Source organism: Lepus europaeus, chromosome 1, assembly GCF_033115175.1.
Source record: "Lepus europaeus isolate LE1 chromosome 1, mLepTim1.pri, whole genome shotgun sequence".
NCBI classification, from domain to species: domain Eukaryota; kingdom Metazoa; phylum Chordata; class Mammalia; order Lagomorpha; family Leporidae; genus Lepus; species Lepus europaeus.
The window spans coordinates 170,359,018-170,375,293 of record NC_084827.1 but is presented as its reverse complement, the minus strand read 5'-3'; the positions used below and the strand labels follow the sequence as shown (position 1 = coordinate 170,375,293).

General features: G+C 40.2%; 1 protein-coding gene across 1 annotated transcript in view; it reads right to left on the bottom strand.

Annotated features, from left to right (window-relative positions):
* NYAP2 (neuronal tyrosine-phosphorylated phosphoinositide-3-kinase adaptor 2) overlaps window positions 1-16,276 on the bottom strand; it is a 286,714-nt gene that overhangs the window by 68,814 nt on the left and 201,624 nt on the right. The window contains exon 4 of the mRNA XM_062202217.1: window positions 3,276-3,485. Within this exon, the coding sequence (XP_062058201.1) occupies window positions 3,276-3,485 (210 nt within the window). The remainder of the gene's footprint in view (window positions 1-3,275; window positions 3,486-16,276) is intronic.

The window sequence follows — 16,276 nt, the reverse complement described above, 5'->3', positions numbered from 1 at the left end:
CCTATGACAGCAACTGTCACATAACAGTTTTAGGTTTTATAAAATATGCCTTTGATCATAATAGGTGCATACATTATCCATATATTTTGGATAGAACTGGCATATATTTATATAATTCTTTAAAAATACTAATCAGCTCAAAACTAATCATTAAATCTCAATTGAACACTGATATCAATTTTTAACACAAAATTGATATTTATCAAAATGGATAACATCATTAAAGTTTAATCTTCAGAAAATGTGGTATAGAACACTCAGTACATATAATCCTTGTCACACTTTTATGTTTTCAGTCCTGGCTGTCACAACCTAGAAGGACAGAAATATTTTGCAGAGAGTTGAGAAGAGTCATTGACCTGGCAAATTGACACACAAGGCTTATTATATTTCCTTGAAACTACACCTTCATCTAGGTCATTTACATTTCCTGGGGAGACTGTTCCCCCTTTATTATCCATATGTTAAAAAATTCTTTGGAGGTTGGCATTGTTGTGTAATGGGTTAAGCCACTGCCTGTGATATTGGCATTCCATATGAGCACCAGTTGAAGCCCCAGCTGCTCCATCCACTTCTGATCCAGCTCCTGCAATTGTGCTTGGGAAAGCAGCAGAAGATGGCCCAAGTGCTTGGGTCCTTGCCACCCACATGGGAGACCTGGATTGAGTTCCAGGCTCCTGGCTTTGGTGTGGTTCATCTCTGACTGTTGTGGCCACTAGGGGAGTAGACCAGCAGGTGGAAGGTTCTCTCTCTCTCTCTCTCTCTCTCTCTCTCTCTCTCTCTTCCTCTATCTCTCCCCATTTCTCTGTACTTCTGCCTTTCAAATAAATAAAATAGATCTTTTGAAAAAATTCCTTGAGTCCCACTTCCTTCATGAATCATTTCCTATCTTCAGCCTTGATCAGTCTCCTCCTTTGAAGTCCTATTCTGTCATATACCATATATGGCATCAAATACTCTTGAAAAGCTTTGTTACAAGAGCAAGGGGTAGAATGACTGGGATAGGGTCCAAGTGGAGCTCAGGACCAGATGGCACATGATCTCGAGTCAACTTTGGATTTGCCTTGGCTCCAGGAAAGGGACTTATATTCAAAGAAAATTGCTTAGTTGCTCTGTGGGCTATAGACTGTAGGGGTGAAGAGAAAAAGCAAGAAGACCAACCAGGAGTTCTCACTACATTCCCAATAAAAGAAAAGCACAGCCTGGACTATGTCTTAGTGTCAGAGGTCTTGAGAAATCATGAGATGTGAGACATATTGCGAAGATAACATGATCCACTTCATGGAACTTGTGTTTTGGAGTAGCAACCTGTGTTCGGTTCCTGTTCCTACAACCAACTATCACAAACATGATAAGACAACACATGTTTATGAGCTTGTGGTTCTAGAGCTCAGAAGTCCAAAATAAGTTGCACTAGGGCTAAGCTCAAGGCTGTGATGGTTTCTTTTGAAATTTCCAGGAGAAGCCAACTGCATTCCTTGGCTCATGGCTCCTTGCTCTGTCTTCAAGGTGAATCACTCCAACTCCTGCTTCTTGTACCTCATGTCTCTTTTTCTGTCATTCTGTTTCTATTGTGTGTCTGTGATATCAATGTTATAAGGAATGTACTATATATGTTTTAAGGAATGTACTATATATATATTTCTTTTCTAAAAATTTAAAAGAAAGGAATTTGATTGTTTTTACCATAAAGAAATGGTGAATGCGTGATGATATATTTCTTAACCCTGAATTGAATATTACATGCTGTATAGATCAAAACATCACAAGATATCCCGTAAATACATATAATTTTCATGTGTCAATTAAAATCAACATATATATATATATAGAAATTTCTGCTAAATTCACATAACATTCCTTCTGCCAGATTTGAACACATACTAAAAAGTTATGTATCCAAAAGATACATTCTATTGCTCCATCACCAAAGCTTTAAATGACATATTAAGGGACTAGCCCTGTGGTATAGTGGGTAAAGCCACTGCTTGCAGTGCTAGCATCTCGAATGGGTGCCAGTTCAAGTTCCTGCTGCTCCACTTCTGATCCTGTTCCCTGCTAATGTGCCTGGGAAAGCAGGGGAAGATGGCACAAGTATTTGGGCCCTTGAACCCACATGGGAGACCAAGAAGCTTCTGGCTTCCAGCTGGTTCAGCCCTGGATGTTGAGGTCATTTGGGGAGTGAACCAGTGAATGGAAGATCTCTCTCTCTCTGCCTCTGCCTCTGCCTCTTTGTAACTCTGTCTTTCAAATACATAAATAAATCTTCTTTTAAAAATTATATATTAAGTCTGTGGAAGTCACTGCTTTGCCCACCTAGATATTGTTCCAGGAAATGCCCTTGCCAAGCCCAGAGATCATTCATCCTGTTCTGCTTTTAACTTGTGCGTGACTGCCACACAGATTACAAGTTAAATTCATGTAAATTGCTTCCTAAAATAGATACCAGAATTGAAAAGAGCATTAAAGAATTTCTCTTTTCTTCAGAGCCTAACACCCTTAAGGAATAGAAACCTGAAAATGGCACACAATTTCATATTTGTCGTTTATTTCAACTGACAGTTACCTGTGAGTGTAACATACAGATTAATCAGTTCAAAGCAAACATAAACTGCTTTTATTAAAAACTGTGTTTCATAATGTTTATCTAGTAGCCATGCAAAATTACATTGCAGATTTAATTTGAATTTGTGAAATATAAAGGTACATTAGATTAAAAGTTTATGTCTGTTTGGATTCAGATTTGGAGACTTAGAGCCATACCTAATACCCTGTTACTGTCCTCAGCTCACTACTATCTATTCTCTAATGCACCACTATCTACTCACTACTATCTATTCTCACTCCTATCTATTTTCTGGATTGCCTGCAAATCATCTTTGTTACAATTCTCTCCTCAACCTTAATGTCTGTGCATTTTTTTACAGTTACCTAAAAACTTTTTTGAAACAAAGGAGAAATAAACTCCAAATCAACCAAGCTTCATAAATTATGCTTTTTGAAAAATCTAGTACAAATTTTTCAAGTTGTTGGGGCTACAAATTGTATGGCTCCAAGAAGCACCATTAACATATATCTATCATTTTCATGACTGCTGGTACACCAGAGTGTTACAATATTTTGTTATATTCCTATTATGCAGGGTTATTTATTCTGCCTTTCTGAATGAAGATGGAGATATAGGTGGTGATGGTTATCTAAGTGATAATTGATAATTGTTTGAAACTGGTTTCTAGACCGTGAAGAATGGCTATTGGGAAGATCATCATCCTTACCTGAACTGTGGTTTCCTGCCAGTAAGGTGGGGCTCACGGAGCATCTTCCCAGCCGACTGGTGACTACAGGTGCACCTGGTGTTCCATCCCATTCCTGAGCTTTGACAGGCTCTCTGGATGAAGATGCCCCATGGTGGCCTCTCTCTTTGCTGTCCAGCTTTGGTAATGGCTCCGTGCTGTGGCTTCGGACTTTCAGCTCCTCTGTTGACTCTGTGTGGATAACCAAAAGTGCATTCTGTTAAACAAAAGTCGAGACAGGCAGAGTGGACAGTGAGAGAGAGACAGAAAGGTCTTCCTTTGCCGTTGGTTCACCCTCCAATGGCCACCGCGGCTGGCGCGCTGCGGCTGGCGCACTGCAGCCGGTGCACTGCGCTGTTCCAAAGCCAGGAGCCAGGTGCTTCTCCTGGTCTCCCATGCGGGTGCAGGACCCAACCACTTGAGCCATCCTCCACTGCACTCTCTGGCCACAGCAGAGAGCTTGCCTGGAAGAGGGGCAACCAGGACAGAATCCGGTGCCCCGACCGGGACTAGAACCAGGTGTGCCGGCGCCGCTAGGTGGAGGATTATCCTACTGAGCCACGGCGCCGGCCAAGATTGATTTTCAAAAATGCTTTTGAGGCTGGCCCCGTGGTTCACTTGATTAATACTCCACCTGCAGCACTAGCATCCCATATGAGCACCGGGTTCTAATCCTGGTTGCTCCTCTTCCAGTCCAGCTCTCTGCTGTGGCCCAGGAAGGCAGTGGAGGATGGCCCAAGTGTTTGGGAACCTGCACCTGTGTGGGAGACCTGGAAGAAGCACCTGGCTCCTGGCTTCGGATCAGTGTAGCTCCGGCCGTAGCGGCCATTTGGGGGGTGAACCAATGGAAGGAAGACCTTTCTCTCTGTCTCTCTCAATGTCTAACTCTATCTGTCAAATAAATTTAAAAAATGCTTTCAATATATTGTTGGAAACAGACTTGTGTTGAAGATTGCAACATTAAAATAAACTAGGGACATAAAACCTTGAGATCTTTTTTTTCCCCTAAGGTGTTTAGGTTCATATTTCTGGGAAATACAGTTTTGTCTATGGAAAAATGTATGTCACTGGATTTTTACTTTAGAATTTTTCCCTCGTGCTCATCTCAAAGAAACCTCATAATGAGCACTTCATGCTAGTCTCTAGTTGCACATTTTTTATTCATTTCACTGCTCACTGTGGCATGAACTCAGCCTAACCACTCTACTAAATCTGCTTTGGCTAAGTTCACCTTGTGCCTATTAGTTGGCAAATGCAGAAGATATTTCTCAGCCATTTGACAACTCTTCTACTATGCAATTATTTCTATCTTCAGTTCCCTTGGCTTCAAGGATGGTCTATCTTCTTGTGTTGTGTTCTATGTCTAGTACCTTTTCTGTACCATTCATACTTTTCTTTCTCCACATGTCCCTTACACATTGGCTGTCCTCATTCTACGTAGAAACTTCCTGTGATTTTTATCCTCCAGGATTGCCCAAGCAATCATAAGTTGCTAGTGATTTCTAACTATTTTATCAGCAACCCAGATAAATCTCTTTAGTTTCAGATTCATTTACCCAACAACCTATTGGAGGAATTCATCGGATGCCCCATGGATGACACAAATTTAACATTTCACAAATAAAGTGAATAACATTTCTTACTGAACTTATGGTTCCTGCTGCCCAGCTCACCATCCAAGTCAGAAGCTTGTTTATCCATTTAACTGCTACTCTGCAAATCAATCAACTAGAAGATTCTGCAGGTTTTAGTCCTAAAGATCTTCTCCTTTCTTCTCTGTTCTGTATCATGTCTGGCTCAGCTGCTGTGGTTCAAGCACTAATCAACTCCCTTGAATTATAACAATTTATTTCCTTGACTGTGCCCTTGATTTCCCAAAGCACATGCACTTTATACGGCCAACATTACCTGATTAAATTGTAAATTTGATCATCTTGTGCCTCTGACTAAAATCCTTCAGAAGCCCCTTGTTATATACAAAATAATGTCTAAGCTCTTTAATGCAGCCCACAAGAATTTCCAATCCTCCTCTCTTCCCTTCCTTTCTTACTTTGTCAATCTCTGGTGATTACTGTATTCAAAGAACAGCACTAAATGGGTTATAGCTTCTTCTTTCCCACTCCAGCTCCCCCAAAACAGTGCTGTTTTCTAAAGCTACTTTTACCCCTGCTTTGAACGTCCATGTATTTTGTCTTCACTTAATTCACTTAGCATTCTAAATATCTTCTGAAGCCTGCTCCACCCATGTCACCACCTCTGTAGGGTTATGCAAATCTGTACATTGAAACAACCTCATATTTTCTTTTTCTGTAACTGCTCTCCCCAAAAAGTCTTTTGAAAGTAGTCATAAGGTATGAGGGTTTTTCTTAGCCCCTAGCATATTGCTTAATAGCTGCTTAATTTATTTAATGATTAATTCAGTAGACTTCCCAACTACTCGGGCATCTTTGTGATAAAGGAAATAAGAATATTTAGAAATATAACATTCTTACTGGGACAAGAATATCAAGTGACAATAAACATATTGAAATGGCATGGAGCTAACAGTATTTTCAAAAATCTGATTATCTAATCATCACAAGTTGTAAAATTCACTAGGTTTGAAATTTTAATTCAAATAATGGATTTTTGAGAAAGGCTGTAGTGAAAATATGACAAAAACAACTCAACGAATATGCATTTTGTTTTCTTTACATTGAGGTTCAAATACTCATCAAATCATCACTTTTCAGCAAGGTGATAATAAAAAAGTCACACTCTGGTATCCAATTGTCTGAATCTATGGAACAGAAATAGAACAGGTTATAATATATTGAGCAGCCTGGGTTAGAAATGTGAAAGGCCTGGGTATTGCATCCCTGGCTGATGACCCACAGCATCTGGTTTCTTCTTTTAGAGTCTCAGTTTTTCTTAACTATGAAATGAAGATAAGGCCAACCCTGTTAATCTTATTGGATTTTGCTTTCAGACTCTAACAGTATTCTACATTTTAAATATTTTGAAACCTAAAAAGTGTCACATAATTTTTTAAAAAATAGTATCCATTTAAATATATTTTGAAAGTCAGAGTTACAGAGAGAAAGGAAGAGACAGAGGTCTTCCATCTGCTAATTCACTCCCCAGATGGCCACAATAGGCAGCACGTGCCAGACCCAAGCCAGGAGCCAGGAGATTCATCCAGTTCTCCCATGTGGGTAGCAGGGGCCTAAACATTTGGGCCATCCTCTACTGTTTCTTTCCCAATCTGTTAGCAGGGAGTTAGATGGGAAGTAGAGCATTGGGGACATGAACTGGTACCCATGTGAGATGCCAGCACTGCAGGAGGCAGCTTAACCTGTTATACCACAATGCTGGCTCCAGCCCATGACAAATTTTTCAGTCTTCCTACATTTGTCTAGAGATCAGTAGAAATAGTATATAAAAAGGAATATTGCCAGGTTACATATAAAATTAGAACTCTGTTATCTACAGTAACCCATCCAGACAGCCAATCTCCTAAATTCAAGTCAGACTTGTAGGAAGTCAGACCACTATCTTTAACAACCATTATGGACAGCCAAATTATACTCTCCATAACAATTAGCCCCAAACAATAAAAGCTTGACTGATAATTGGCAACTTCCTCAATTTTTTCCCTAGTATCTAACTTAGTAATAACTTGGGAAAGCCAAATATGCATGGTTAGCCAGTGACAGGATGTACCACTTCTAGCTGACCTGTTTACAGCCAGACCAGGCCAACTGCCTCCAATCAGGGCATACTGAAGCCTTCCCTTTGTTAAAAGAAATATGTTAATAAAATTAACTTTAGCATAGTTTATTTGAGCAGAGAAATGATTCATGAATTGGGCAGCACCCTGAACCATTAAGGATTCAGTGAGCTTCACTCTGTAATATATGCAGGTGGTACTTATAGACAAAAAAAAAAGAGTTAGCATGATGAATGACAGTGCAGCATTTGCCTTATTTGGACATGATTTAGCAGTTTGCAGTGTAACTGGCTGAAAGTCTGGCAGCTATGATTGGCCCAGACTCAGCTACCTGCTGGAAGAATATACCGTTAAGTTAGATTGTGGTTTGCTTGCATGCTAAGTTGGGTTGCAGTTCACTACATACAGAGAGATCTTTAGGTCAAATTTAACTCAGTACTTTCCCTACTATAAAGGCTTCCCATTATTCTGCTTTCCTGTTAGTCTCTGCCAAACACAAGTCCTGAATAAATAAAGATGCTATGCTGTTGTGGAAACACCTGTCATGAACAATGCTTTATGAGATGAACTTAAACCAGGAGAGTAATTCCATAACTATAATCTCTAAAGGAATTCAGCTTGGGGCCACTGCTGTGCATAGCAGGCAAGGCAACTGCAGTGCTGGCATAGCCCTTGGTGAATTTTTTTAGATTTATTATTTTGAAAGTCAGAGTTACAGAGAGAAAGGAAGAGACAGAGGTCTTCCATCTGCTAATTCACTCCCCAGATGGCCACAATAGGCAGCACGTGCCAGACCCATATGGCAGCATATGGCACCAGTTTGAGTTCCGGCTGCTCTACTTCTGATCCAGCTCCCTGCTAATGTGCCTGGGAAAGCAGAAGATGGCCCAAGTGCTTGGGCCCCTGCACCCACATTGGAGGCCCAGAAGAAGAAGCTCCTGACTCCCAATGGGCCCAGCTTTGGCCATTGTAGCCAGGTGGGGAGTGAACCAGCAGAAAGAAGATTTCTCTCTCTGTGTCTGTCCCTCTGTCTTTCTCTGTAACTCTCCCTTTCAAATAAATAAATTCTTTTTTTTAAAGAAAATTCAGCTCTTTGATTGAACCTATATATAAACTTAAATTATATATAAACTTGAATTCCAGTTATGCTTAAATCGGATATATAAGAAGTCAAAATGTTTTAAAAGTAGTACATTGCCACATAGTAATTACAGCGAGACAAGTTAATCTATGATTGCTTTTCAGTGTCCTGAGACACATGGAATGAAACCAGTATCAAAAAAGATCATCAGAGACAATTCCTAAGCTGTTTGTTCACAGTGTCAAAGAAAATGTAGCTCTGAGTTCCAAACGTGGGGACTCAAAGCCCAAGGCTCCATTTGTTTCCCTGCCCCTTCCTGCAGATTTGAAACAAACCACCTGGGTGTGTGCTTTATTTACTTTTATATTTTCTTCCACTTCCTCCATTGAGCACTTACTCATTTTTGTTTTGTTTGTTTTACTTATTACACACAAAAAATTCTCTCCCACTAGAGTTACTAACCAAAGGAAAAAAACATTCAAGCTCGGCATTTGGTCCTATATTGTTCTTACAGGTTCAGACAATGTTTTAAATATGAAAGGCTGAGATGCGTGTCAAGGCACCTCCACTGACATCACTCTTTTGTTCTCATTCAAATGACTTCTATGTACCTATCAGGGAGTGTCACTGAAGTCTCCAGCCTCAACTGAATAAAAGCACAATACAGCTTTGGAAACAAAAAGGATAATTTTTTTTCCATGTCTTCCTTCTTTGTTTTCAAGTCCCCAAGGTTAGTCTTCAGTAAATTCTGGTAGTTATATTTAGAGAAACTTACAAAAAAGAATTGAAGGAATTGTACTACTCAGATCTGTGACTGTGGAACTAATGTCTGCCTTCTAAATAGAAGGTACGTACAGCTAAAAAAATCTGTAAGAAAATCATAACTACATAATTGAATCTTCTATTTGTGAATAAACCTGGTTTGCATATATATCATCAAAAAAAGCTTTCTCAATAAATGTGTTAACAAAGTTAATCTGAAAATCTCCAAAATAACTTAGAAACAAACAAAACTAGACAGACTAAAAAATAAATAAATAAATAAACCTAAGGAAATCTCTTCAGAGGAATAAGGGTATATTTATTCCTTATGTCCATGTTTTCCAAGCTCTTTTTAAAAAGTCTGCTGAAAACAAAACTGACTTGGTAATGTAAACTTTATGGAACTAGATCAGTCTTCTGAACTGGGATAGCATTTTAGGTTGGATCTGGTTTTGGTCCCTGCGTACAGAAACGTGCTAACTACACAGAAGGTGCTCATCCTTGACTCCTCAATTGAAGGGCTGACCAGATAACAGAAATACCTAGAGTTCCTGGTGTCTTCTCAGGGCAGGTAAGGTGACTGATAGCTACCTGAGACCCTACAGTTCGGCACATACACCCCATCAGCTTGGACCCTATACTTCGGCCAATCAATTCAAAAGGCATCAACCCCAAAGCCATCCAACCACCTTTAGTAGGTCCGTTCCCACCACTGGATGCACTAATCAATTCTAGGAGATGTCCTTTGAATTTCCCATGGGATGAGATGATTTGCTAAATGGTACCATGATGTATAGAATGTCTCTGAAAACCCTATAAAAATCCTGTTAACTGAAGGGTCAGGGCTCTCAATTCAGGCCCGCTGCGTCGGTGTTGATTGAGAGACCAGGCCTGGAACTGCAATGTATGCTTTACAGGGGTATGGGCTCCTTGGTGGTCTTTGGGGACGACTGAACTGGGCATAACAACCTAAAGTTCTTTCTCAAGGCTTTCCATTTCTGGCCTCTTCAGACTGTCCCTGGGTCTACATCTGGTCTCTCGCTTCTGCCCTATTCCTGTCCCTCCTCATTCCTGCCCTGCAGGAATCGTTCAGAAAAACCTTCCATGATTTGGGGGCTGGTGCTGTGGTGCAGTGGGTTAAAGCCCTGGCCTGAGGTGCCGGGGCATCTCATGTGGGCACTGGTCCGAGTCCCAGCTGCTCTTCTGATCCAGCTCTCTGCTATGGCCTGGGGAAGTAGCAGAAGATGGCCCAAGTACTTGGTCCCCTGCACCCATGTGGGAGACCCAGGAGAGGCTCCTGGCTTCTATCTTCAGATCGGTGCAGCTCTGGCCATTGCAGCCATCTGGGGAGAGAACCATTGGATGGAAGACTTCTCTCTCTGTCTCTACCTCTCTCTGTAGCTCTATCTTTCAAATAAATAAAATAAATCTTTAAAAAAAAACCTTCCATGGTTTGATAGTTTTCATCATCATATCTGCCCCATCAGTACCAGATTTCACAAGAATCTTCTTCACTCATCCCCATCAACATTCACCCCTTCAATGATGAAATGGTACTGAGAATCTTGTAAATTTTCACATCCTAAAGATCCCCTTCAAGCTCTGGAGACAAAGAAAATAATTTAACACAAGTAGTTCTGTACATGTGGTTGTCTGGGAAGGATGCAACATGCTACAACTGACAGAACTATCCTCTCTCTAAACATTTTTTCCCCCATTTTTCTTGCTAAAGAGTGCAAGGTCTTTAGAGGCAAACTCAATTTCACATTTCAGCCATTCTATTTATTTCCTATTTAGCCTTCACCAATGTTCTTAATCAAGATTGCGGTTATTGTGTTCCTGTGCGGATTAAAGGAGATAATGCATTTATCTGTTCTCTCATTGTTGAGAGAACAGAGTGACTTAGTACATTGAGTACCTTCTCCTGGGTATTCAAGAAAACTCCATTATTTCCCACTTGGGGACTGCCCAAACTTAGCAGTCTTTTCCAGACAGGAAACAGACACACAAAAAATGTTTTTCCACACTTCACCTTCACCACCATCACTGCGTTAATTCCAGCCTTCACCTTTCCTCTTCTGTATTATGAAAAACCTCCCTCCCTGCATACATACCATCTGGTTCCTTGCAACTCAATTTCCAGTAAAATTACTTCTACGCTTCCTAAGACTTAAAGAACCGAGTCCAGTGCTTTGGGTTGGAAAAGAAAGCCATTCGTGTCCTGGTTGATGGCAGCCTGCAGACATTCCCCCCCCCCCATCATGTATATTAATTGTGGGGTTGACTAGTCGCTTTCTTTATGTTGCCTATATTTTCACCCTGATACACTTCTCCCACAAAATACAATCATTAGCTGATTAACGGTGTCTCCCTGTTTGGAACTACTTAGCTCAACTGTAATCATTCCAGTGAGTGGTCTCTCAATTACTTTCCTTGTTTGAATTAAAAGCATGAATAAAGGAGTAACCTCATGCTGGGGCTGCCCTAATCCTGCCATAGATAGTGACCTGGGTGCTTGTCATCTTGCCAAGATTTAGGCTTGGCAATTATAGTGAGATAAAGGTGCAAAGTCACACCACATATCTTGTTCACTCTAAGACCCTAACCTGTTGGTTATCTGTTGCTTTATACCTGGACAGGCAGACAACTGGTGGCAGGAAAGCCTTGGGACAATGTGACACAACATAACACAAAAAAGAAAAATGTGGGGTAACCAAAACTGCAGGTTTTCTGGGTCTGGGTGCCACAATGGTGCCTCGGTTCTCATTCCAGCAGAAGTAAACCTCCCATGCAACAACTGTTTATATGGTAGCTTCAAGGTACAACTATGAGGCATGGAGGCAAGCTATGTTTCTATAAGTAAACATATTACATCAAAGACCTCTGTAATTGCCAGTATCCCCTAAGCTCTCCATGACATAGTACAGAGAAGTTATGCCTTGTTATCCTAGTTCACATATCACTGGCCACCTTGTCACTTACAGCTATTGACTTATATGTCTGGTCCCTCCTACAGGACCTTAAAGTCTTCAGACTAGACTACATCTTTCATGTTGATACTCAGTGGCTAATAGACTCTTTCATGATTCACTCTGGACAGTCAGCTTATAAATTCTTGTTCTGGGCTGTAATCCCATCTCAGGCTCTCACTCCCATTGTTTCAATCTTGCCTAACACATAGGCATGACAAGGATGAACCAATAATCCTCAGTAACTCAAAAATATGAGTTAGTTACTGGAGCCAACATTATCATTTTGTTAAACCATAATGGTTCCTACTTGACTTGCTAATGATACACCAGAAAATAAGCAGTTTTCCTAGGAAAATTAGTATTATTTGCCAATATAACTAGCAATATCATTTTTTGGAAGTAGAAGGTTCTATTATCCTTTTTTTTTAATATTTCACAAGATTGCTTTACCATTTCAGTTAGTTGTTTTATGAACATGTGGATGATTCAGCTGACTCAGATAAGAGGTCTTTATTTCGTGGTTCGTGACTGCTATTATCTTCAAAAGTTCACAATCTCACATAAGCATTCCTTAGTTACAAATATGAACTGCCTTTGTGCTGGCAACCCAGAGACCGAAGCTTTTGCTGTTGATGAGCATTTGAACTTTATGTGGACTTAAAGAAGGCCTCAGAATCACTCCTTTCATGTTGGTATAATCAAGATCAAAATCAGTCCATTTTCCAACTGCTGAACAATGAAAATAATGGGATGTGATCCAGGCAAATTAATTAAGCAGAAAAGACAACACATTTCAAGTGCTAATGGAAGCACTGAACTAAATTACATTATCAGATGGGTATTAGATTGAGCCATCAAATTTTAGAACTTAAAGAAACTTTGGAAATCACCCATTGCAATAGCTCAGTCAAGGCATGGTGGTATGTATCTGTAAGACAAAGTGGAGTCTTCCTGCCCCTGGGGGTGGGATCCCTCCAGGAAGGGGGATTCTCACCTCATAGGAAGCTTTGCCTCAATTTTAAACATTTCTAATTGATACAAAGCTCTTATACAGAACTCAAGTCAGCTTCCCTCCAAGTACCACCATTTCTAGGCTGTTAGTACTTGACTTATTATTCTGTTTTATGCTGCTATAAATGTATACTCAATTTCTAAACAACAGAATACATTTTTTTAAAGTTGTAGAAGCTGGGAAGTTCAAGATAAGGGCCCACATATGGCAAGGGCATTCATGCTGCAACCTTCCATGGCAGAAGAAAGAAGGGGAAGTGACCATGAAAGACACACACACACACACACACAGAGAAAGAGAGAGAGAGAGAGAGTGAACGAGCAAATGAGAGACAGAGAGGCTGGCTCATCCTTTTATCAGGAACTCACACCAAGGATAACTAACTTCTGTGATAACAGCATTAATCATTTACATAAACCCTCAGGACTTAAGCACCTGACAACACTGTTGGACTGAGGATTAAGTTTCAAACTGAAACTTCAGAGAACACATTCAAACCGTAGCAATACCCTTGTCTCAGATCCAGTCTATTTTGCTTTTTAAACAAACATCCTTGAAAATCCACTGTGAATTAATCTATCTCCCCTTGGTCATGTCTTCTTCAGAATACAAATCTAGAACTCACTCCTCCAGTCACCCTGACCTGAATTCTAATTTCATGTCATGATGTCTTTTAAAACTGCAGTGTCTGGAGCTGATCACAGCCAGCCAGAGATGTTTACATATGAGTCTAGGTGAGCACTGGGGTCTTCTCATGGTACATCTGTTATTCCATCCTTTGATTCTTTCAGGAAAAGAGAGCAAAGGCTCTCATATCCCCACAACAAAAGCAGCCTGAAGAGCTGGGGCAATTTATATTTTTTATTACTCTTTGACTTCTGTGTAAATTCTGTCATTTGGGGTCAGTTATGTCAATCTGTACATCAAACAGATGTCTTCTTTTCAAATACATAGAAAGCGCAATAGCTCAGGCATCTAGAGTTGGCATGGTTTTAAATTACATGAGATCAAGTTTTGTGCTAAAAAGGCACCTAGAGTGACCCCTCAGTCACAATGAGACGAGGTATGCTTTAGTAGAATGAAATATGCAATGAATCCAGATCATTTTACAGTAGTTAGAACAGGTTCCAATCTTTCTATGACATGCCTAAGGTCACACAAATGGCAATTAGCAATGACCTCATAAAGAAACCAGTTTGCTAGCCATTGTCTAGTGTGTGCCTCTCATCATGACACATGGAAACTTGCACATTGACATATTCAGTGGTTCTTTCTCATGGTTGTCAATAATAACACCTCTTCAGAGTGTAGAATATTAAATAGAATAAATGGAATTTTTAAAAACCATGTTGGCTCTTTAAAAGCTCGCAATCAAACATGCAGATGATTTAATCCCTCACTGTCTATTAGTGTCAGGATGGTACAGTGGTTATCACTGGAATATTTCTACCTAAGAAAATCTTCACAGAAGGCATCAAAGCTCAGGTGTCACCCTGTACCTGAAGAGGAGACTCAAACTAAACACTGATTCTGGTTTAAAGAAATATAGCTAATACCCTCAATGCTTTCCCCTGTCTTTAAAAAAGGAAGTTGCTGTTCCCCTCTTACTTTTGAAGTCAGGAATGCCAGTTCTAAATAATGGCTTACAACAATAGCATCTACTGTATTGGGATTACAGTTGGAGTGTAGTAAGTGGTCATGGGTCAGATGCTACACTAGACTCTTTACATAGCCCTACCAGGCAAGATTACCGACCTTCTTTCCTGTTAAGGATACTTGAGGGTCTTGTTAGCTAATAAGCTTGGAAAAGAAAATTTAAGGTATTTTCATCTAAAATATCTATTATGGATGGGATGTTTGAATTCCCCAAAATTGATGTTGAAAACTCAAACTTCAGTGTGATAGCTCTGTACAAGTTGAGTGTCGTTCTCAAAGATGGGATCTCTGAGAGATAATCAGGCTTAGATGAGCTCATGATCAAGGAGCTCTCTTGATGGGATTAACGTCTTTTTAAGAGGAGGAAGACACTACAGCATCCTCTCTGCTGTTCAAGGAAGGCAGCTGACTATAACCCAAGTGAGTATTTACCAGAAAAAATGAACGTGAGAAATTGTTGTTTAACCACCCCATAATGGTATTTTGTTATAGTAACCCAAATTGACTAAAACAGTGACCAAGCAAAACTGAGGGTTTCATTCATTATGTAAAGCTGTCATAAGCCAGTCAGAGATGTGTAATTGAAGGAACCAGGATTTGAACTTTAGGTCTCTGAATAATTATTAGTCTTATTAAAGAGGCTTAGTTTTTTGTTTTGTTTTGTTTAGGTTCTCTTAAGAATTATTCACTTTCTTAAAAACAACAAAAAGTAGAATTTTATTTTTAGAAAATTTGAAGATTGTGTAAGATAGAAAATTAATATGGGCCGGCACTGCGGCTCACTAGGCTAATCCTCCACCTGTGGCGCCGGTACTCTAGGTTCTAGTCCTGGTTGGGGCACCAGATTCTGTCCCGGTTGCTCCTCTTCCAGTCCAGCTCTCTGCTGTGGTCCGGGAAGGCAGTGGAGGATGGCCCAAGTGCTTGGGCCTGCACCAGCATGGGAGACCAGGAGGAAGCACCTGGCTCCTGGCTTCAGATAGGCACAGTGTGCCAGCCATAGCGGCCATTTGGGGGGTGAACCAACGGAAGGAAGACCTTTGTCTCTGTCTCTGTCTCTGTCTCTCTCTCTCTCTCTCTCTCACTGTCTAACTCTGCCTGTCAAAAAAAAAAAAAGAAAATTAATACGGTGAAATTTGATGGGAATCAGTTGCCAGTCTAGATAGTACAGATTATATGTAACTCATATCTGAGAGACTATGATACATATTTACAAAAAGTTCTATAGCAGTTTTCATATGGGGCACGTTTGGCTTCAGTGCCACTGCACAATACTACATAATCCAAATCAGGGTTACTATGTGATACTTATCAGTAATATTGAAACAAGTTAGAAATAAGCCATGTGCATTTTCTAAGACTGGCTTTACCTTTTGGAATGACTTAAAAATAACAATTGAAAGGCAGATGATGATGATGATAGATTGATAGGTACACAGATAGGTAGGTATTATATTCAGCCAGTGGTAAGATGTGTATGCCTTCACTTCAACAGGATAGATGTTTTGCATACCAGGCCCTGTAACCTGGATAATAATTTTTGCCTGATTGGGGCTCCCACTCTAAGATAGAAAAAAATACAAGAACTAATACTAATAAGAGGTAGAAGAAGAGATGTTAAATGCAAGGACAGGGAAGACTGACAATCCTTTCTAGCAGGGAAGTCAATACATTGACTAAACAGTGATGCAGGAACAGCAAAGGGAAAGAGAAGAGTAGGTTAGTTGAGTTTTGCAGAGAGGGGGAGCTGTTTACCACGCATGGTAAGCTGGAATAGAGAAAGATCTGAACTGG